General features: G+C 40.8%; 1 protein-coding gene across 1 annotated transcript in view; it reads left to right on the forward strand.

Moving 5' to 3' along the window:
- The window catches only part of RTN4RL1 (reticulon 4 receptor like 1), a 162,411-nt gene extending 156,381 nt beyond the window's left edge, over nt 1-6,030 (forward strand). The window contains exon 2 of the mRNA XM_069945077.1: nt 3,009-6,030. Within this exon, the coding sequence (XP_069801178.1) occupies nt 3,009-4,354 (1,346 nt within the window). The 3' untranslated portion in view covers nt 4,355-6,030. The remainder of the gene's footprint in view (nt 1-3,008) is intronic.
- The last annotated feature ends 285 nt before the right edge of the window (nt 6,031-6,315 follow it).

The following is a 6,315-nucleotide window of genomic DNA, read 5'->3' on the forward strand; positions in this document are numbered from 1 at the left end:
CATACCTGCTAGAACAGCAGTAATACTAGGTGAAAGGACCACAATATATTAGAAAGCAATAGGGACAGAGTCGTTGCTAGGCTTTTGCCTGAAGTGAAATTTCTGATTGCTGCCCTATATAAATACCCTTGGTATGGCCGAGTGGCTTGTTGGCTCACCCTCTAGCACACAGCACCCAGGGAACATGCTTTCCCTGCCCCTTGTGGTTACAGTACAAGGTTCAGAGAGGCAATGGAAGGTAGGAAAAGACTGATCAAAGACCATAATAATCGCAATGTTTCCATCTCTTTGCCTAAAGCAAGGAACATTAAGGCATTTCGAGCGGTAGGCATAACAAATGGTTAATGCTATGTTCAATTCACATTTCTTGAATATGTTGCAAATATATATCGGGATATACAGTGGCATACTGTATGTTAATACCAAAACAATACGATACAGTACGCACTTTTTTGTGGTTGTCCTCTGCATAGCAATTTGCAGTCCACTATGTTACCGTATACAGTAAAAAAGAAGGTATGTCCTCCACTATATAACCTAACCAGTTTTGGTCTTGCTGCAGGAGGTTGCTTCCTCTAGGAGTAGTCTCAGTGAGCGATGACCATTCAGGCTATGAGACGCTGGTGCCAAGCAAGAAGGCAGACACAAGAGGAGTCTGTGTACAAGAGGAGTTCAGGGCTGGCAGTTGTAGGTAGGCAATAGATAAGGTTGGGTAGCGCAGGTTCAGTAGGCAGGAATAGGCCTAGAAAAGACATTCAGCAGGCACAGGACAGCAGACACAGACAAGGCCAGGTAACAAGCCGGGATCCGACACAGTAACAGATCATCAAACAATGGAACACCTTAGTTGGAAAGTTTAAGCTACTGAAGATAGTATTGCCCAGGTAGGATATGTCTAACATACTAGGGGATTGCCAGGGTTTGGCCGCAAAAGGGTTTGCTGCTGATGCAAGTGCACCAAACACATCAATGAGGGGGAGAGCGGCATACACAATGTAGAACAGAAGTAACTTGGGTGTTCCCGTTAGGAGCAGTGTGTGTGAAAGGAGATTGCCGGAAATACAATTACCTGGATGATGGCCAAAGTAGCAATCTTGGCTTCTGTTGTGCTTGGCTTTGACCTCTATGTGCTGCTATATACAGTATACTGTTATCCTTTTGTATAGAACTTTTCTTGCAATTCTACTACAGGATAATACAGGGGATACATACAGGATCCACTGGCAGGGTCGATTTTAGCTTCTCTGCCGCCTCAGGTTTGTCACCCCATTGCAGAACCTTTGATGCCAACCCGCCCCCGTGACATGCTAACCGCCACGCCCGATCACCTCCTCGACTACCCTCCTACCCCATGACAAACTAACCGCCCGCCTGATTAAAACGCCCACACACAACCCATGCCCACCTGCCCTACTCAGTGGGGCAATGGCTGCAGTCATTTTTGTTAAGTTAAGCTTAACATAAATGACAGGGTTGGGGCAGATTATGCCGCCCTCTCGGGGACTGCAGAATCTGCCACCTGAGGCAGAATACCCATTCCGTCTCATGGCAGAAGCGGCCCTGTCTAATGGAGCATATCACAAATCTTCCTGAAAAACAACCTCTGTGTACCTCCATATACTGTATAGCGAGGTGTATAGAGATATAGTAGAGGTTTTATGTATCTCCATGGGGGATCAGTTGCTCCAGAGCTATGGTATGGCTGTGCTGGAGATCCCTTAGACTGGCAGAAAGGAAAATGGCGTTTCTCATAATAAGTTACGTCTTAGCTCTGTCAGTCCACTCTGGCTAATTACACTCCAAGCAATTAGTGTCCGTTTCCATTCCACTAACATTAGCGTTTAAAACACGCCTTATGATAAACCTTTTTTTGCTTAATCTCTCTTATTAAGTCTTCTGACCTGCGAGCAAAATAAATAAATAAGTGAAGACGAGTTTTATATTCATCGGCTTCCACTGATAAATTGTGATAAGTTGTGCAGCGTCTGATCACTCGCTGTTCTTCAATCCGCTGTTGTGTATGCATGGCAGATTCACTTTTTTCTGCACACTGAAAGATAATGAGTATGAGGATAAAGTTTGGCAATAAATGACCTTTGAATATACCTCCATGATATTTCAAATACAATCTATTTTTAATGGAACCTTCATTATTTAAGATGTTGTTAACCCCTATGTTGCAAAAGTAAAATATACACCTACTGTAGATGGCGTTTTTTAAAAGGGTTATGCTGATATACTGTGAATTAAATAATATATTTTCCTAACAAAAAATGTATCAATCTACACAGCTCTTATGGCTCCATAACATCCATCCTGCAGAGTGGACTATGTTTTCCATAAGAACTCTAAATTGTGGTGTTCTTTGGTTATTCCTACTTCAAATGCATGAATTAGAGATGTATTTTCTGTACATTACTATTAAAGCAGCCATCTTGCCTAAACTTTCTTTAACAGCATTTAGTGATATGCTTTACAGCATGCCTCAAAGGCAAAAATAGACAGGACCTGTCCCATGACATGAATGGCAATGGTGTCTGAGTGTGCTATGTGCTTTTACTGTAGTCATTCCAGATGAAGGGGGTAGCTGAGCTGTGAGCTTCATCTGTTGAAATCTCTATCTTGTGTCACCTTTAGTGGTCACCACAGACAGAACAGGAATTCTTATATTTTTTGCTTAGTTTTAGGTTTAGTAATGAGAAAGAAAACTGCATGATTTCAGCTTTATTTTATAATTAACATGGTAAAATGAAAAATTAGAAGAAAAAAAAACACATCACCAAACAGTCTTAAAACATACAATATATTTACCAGAAACCTGGATTTAAAAACAGACAAGTCAGATAGGCTGTGTAGTCCTCCATAGCATTATAAGCTAATAGTCCATTTATTCTTCTTCTCCATCATTCCCTTAATTGTACAGTATAGTATTTTGCCAATATCTGTATTTGCATATACTGTATGTATATCATACAAAAATTACAATTTTCTTTTCTCTTTCATTACAGGGAGTCACTTGGATCTTTTCTTGGTTCTTTTTGGACTGCAGTTGCCTTTTATATCACTATGCCCCATAAACTGTATATGTTACCCTTCACCAATGACTGTCAGCTGTCAGGCTCACAACTTTGGGGCTGTACCCGAGGGGATTCCAGAAATCAGCGAGAGGATATTCCTCCAGAACAATCAGATAACCATGCTCCTAAGGGGACACTTCAGTCCGTCCTTAGTCACTCTGTGGCTTTACAGCAACAACATTACCTTCATCGATCCAGAGACATTTGAAGGGTTTGACAACCTTGAAGAGCTGGATCTTGGAGACAATCGCTATTTGAGAGCTTTGGCAGGAGAGACATTTCAAGGTTTGTCTAGACTTCATACCTTAAACTTGTACAAATGTGGCCTCAGTTCCCTGCCTAGTGGGATTTTTAGCGGACTCCACAGTTTGCAATTTCTTTACCTTCAGAACAACCACATTGAGTTTCTACAAGATGACATCTTCATAGATTTGGTCAACCTGAGTCATCTCTTTTTGCATGGAAACAAGCTTTGGAGCCTTCACCAGAATACTTTCAGAGGTTTGGTCAACCTGGATCGTCTTCTCCTTCATCAGAACCAACTTCAGTTCATTCACAGAAATGCTTTTCATGACCTTAAGAGGCTGACCACGCTCTTTCTGTTTAACAACAGTATATCGGAGCTGCAAGGGGAGTGCTTAGCACATCTTCTTGCTCTGGAGTTTTTGAGGCTTAATGATAACCCCTGGGACTGTGACTGTAAAGCCAGATCCCTGTGGGAATGGTTGCGAAAGTTTAGAGGGACTAGCTCGAATGTTATTTGTGAGTCGCCTGATAAAATGCAGGGCAGAGACCTGAAAACTCTAAAAGCAGAAGATTATTTGCATTGTACCGGCTCAGAGTCTCTTCACCAAATTAAGACTCATACTTACAGCACCACCCATCAGGTATCACATAAAGGGCACCACTCTCATCATTCCTCCAAGGAAAAGGGAAAAGATTTGCATCAAAATGAGCCAGCCGCCCACCCAGACCCACATCCAGGAATAAGGAAATCTGGTAAGAACTGTACCAATCACAAAAAACGAAACCAGATCTTAAAACCCCTATCTGGGAAAAGCACGCATGACGTACAGGATTATATGCCGAATTACCAACAAAAATTTAATTTTGACCATGTGCCCACTCCTACAACCAAGAGGAAGACTAAATGTCCAAAGAGGACGCCCATGAGAATACCAAGTGGAGTGCAGCAGGCAGCAGAGAACAACAGGGGTGATGGGGTCAGGGTGTCCCTGCTGCTCTTCCTCCTGGTTTTAGCTGTCATTGTACGTTGACCAACTTTGGGGGGAACTCTAGCCACTGCCACCACTTTCTAAAGGACCAGCATTTCTTTCTGTTATTCTTCTTTATTTGTGTATGGAGGATTTGACAAGGAGGATCAATGAAAGTGGCTTCTTATGATCAAATGGCTTGTGTTGGTGGAATATAAATGTTAACTGGATGCAAAGCAGTTGGGGGGGAGCATTATCACAAGCCTACTACATGCTGCCCCAACCTTGCACGTACCAAGGGCAACGTCGTTGAAGGACATTGCAGAAAATTCATTACTCATTCTTGTTACCAACTAGACATGAAAAATGGGGCATTCTTACTAATCCTTCCTGTTTTTTTTCTTTTCTTTTTTTATATATTGTTTGATCTTTAAAGTGGGAACGTAATTGTTTAAAAATCCCACAAACACTACAAGCCAGGCCTCCTACACATGCAAAAGACACTGTGTGAGTAATGTCTCCAACTGGTTTCGTTGGCCTATACAATTGTTATTGGTCTTTGGGCCAATGCTGCTCAGAAGACAATCTACAAATCCTGAAATAAACTCAGGCATATTATTTTATTCTAGCAGGGCTTAGCTGCCATGCTACCAAAGGAAGGTTGCAAGCATACAATAGGACTTGTTAAAAAAAAAAAAAAAACTAGAAAAGAGATTCCTGCAGGCAGCCTGTTTATTTTGTATCTGTATCCACATAGTTAAATAATGACACAGCCCGTTACCTACCCTCTTCTGTCCAACTATCCATAAGTGTGTCTATAAATGTTTCTATGGCTATATCTGAAAAAAAAAAAAAAAATGAAACATCCGAAAAGGAAAACTGTGCTGTTTGTTTTATAGCAAATAGGCATTATTGGCTTTAAGCTTTGGCGTTAGTTATTTTGGGGGAAGGGGGTATACCTAATAATTCACAGCTGTCAGTGGTAGTGAATACATATCGGTGGCAAAGAGCCATCATGGGAGAGATGCAGAATAATTCACTTGAATCAATGGCCCATGGAGTTCAGGTAGAACTCGCCACAATAACATACGGGGTATGGAAGGTGGTAAGAAGTACACAACACACAGGTTCAGCATAAATATTCAGCCATAGAAGTCAGTGTCTTATTTGGGAGCAGTTGGTGGAAGTAGAGTTGGATGAAAAATGGCGCTCCCATCAGTGTTAGTTGATGTGAGCCTTATAGCTGGTCTAGAGGTATTCACAACCTAGATGAAAAAATCCCACTTAATGTCTGTGAAGACAACAGCTTTGTCTGGAATCATCATACATGGGCCATATTTACAACATAGGGATCAAAGTCCCATGTAATGTCAATAGACAAAAAACTTATTAACAATCTCATCAGACATGGGCCATCTCTCAACTTGTCTGTCTCTGTAACCCAGGGACTCAACAAGTGATTATTCAGAAAGGATCCATGAGCAGGATTCAGAGACGGGTGGAAGTATACTGTAAGTTGATTGAAAACAGGGTTGCAATTTATCAAAGGATTATTGTTATACTTATGGGGAAGTCAACATGTGCCTATCACTATTGCAGAGTGTGCTGTGTTGTAACTCTATATCCTCAAAGGCTGTCATGAAATCTTCACAGAAAGTCAAATTACAGTTGTCTTGGGATTAGCTCTACAGTATGTGCAGAACTCTGGGGACAATCAAGAGATTAAACTCAGTTTTACCAAGAGCAAAAAATATATATGTATAAAAAAAAAAAAAAAGAAATATATATATATATGTCTACATTACTATAAAATAAATATATACCTAACCTGCAAAGTTCTATTCTAAAAAAAAAAAAAAAAAAAAAATTTTTTGCTCTGGAAAACTGGAGTTTACATCATAATAGATGACCCCACTGCCGGTAACAAGTAGCAGTGTTAACCAGATATAGATAACAGATCTAGTGAGTATTGCACACACAATAAAAATGTTATTTCCTTGTAAGAGAACTTGTGTGACCAGAAG

Source organism: Dendropsophus ebraccatus, chromosome 11 (genome assembly GCF_027789765.1).
Source record: "Dendropsophus ebraccatus isolate aDenEbr1 chromosome 11, aDenEbr1.pat, whole genome shotgun sequence".
Classification (NCBI taxonomy): Eukaryota; Metazoa; Chordata; class Amphibia; order Anura; family Hylidae; genus Dendropsophus; species Dendropsophus ebraccatus.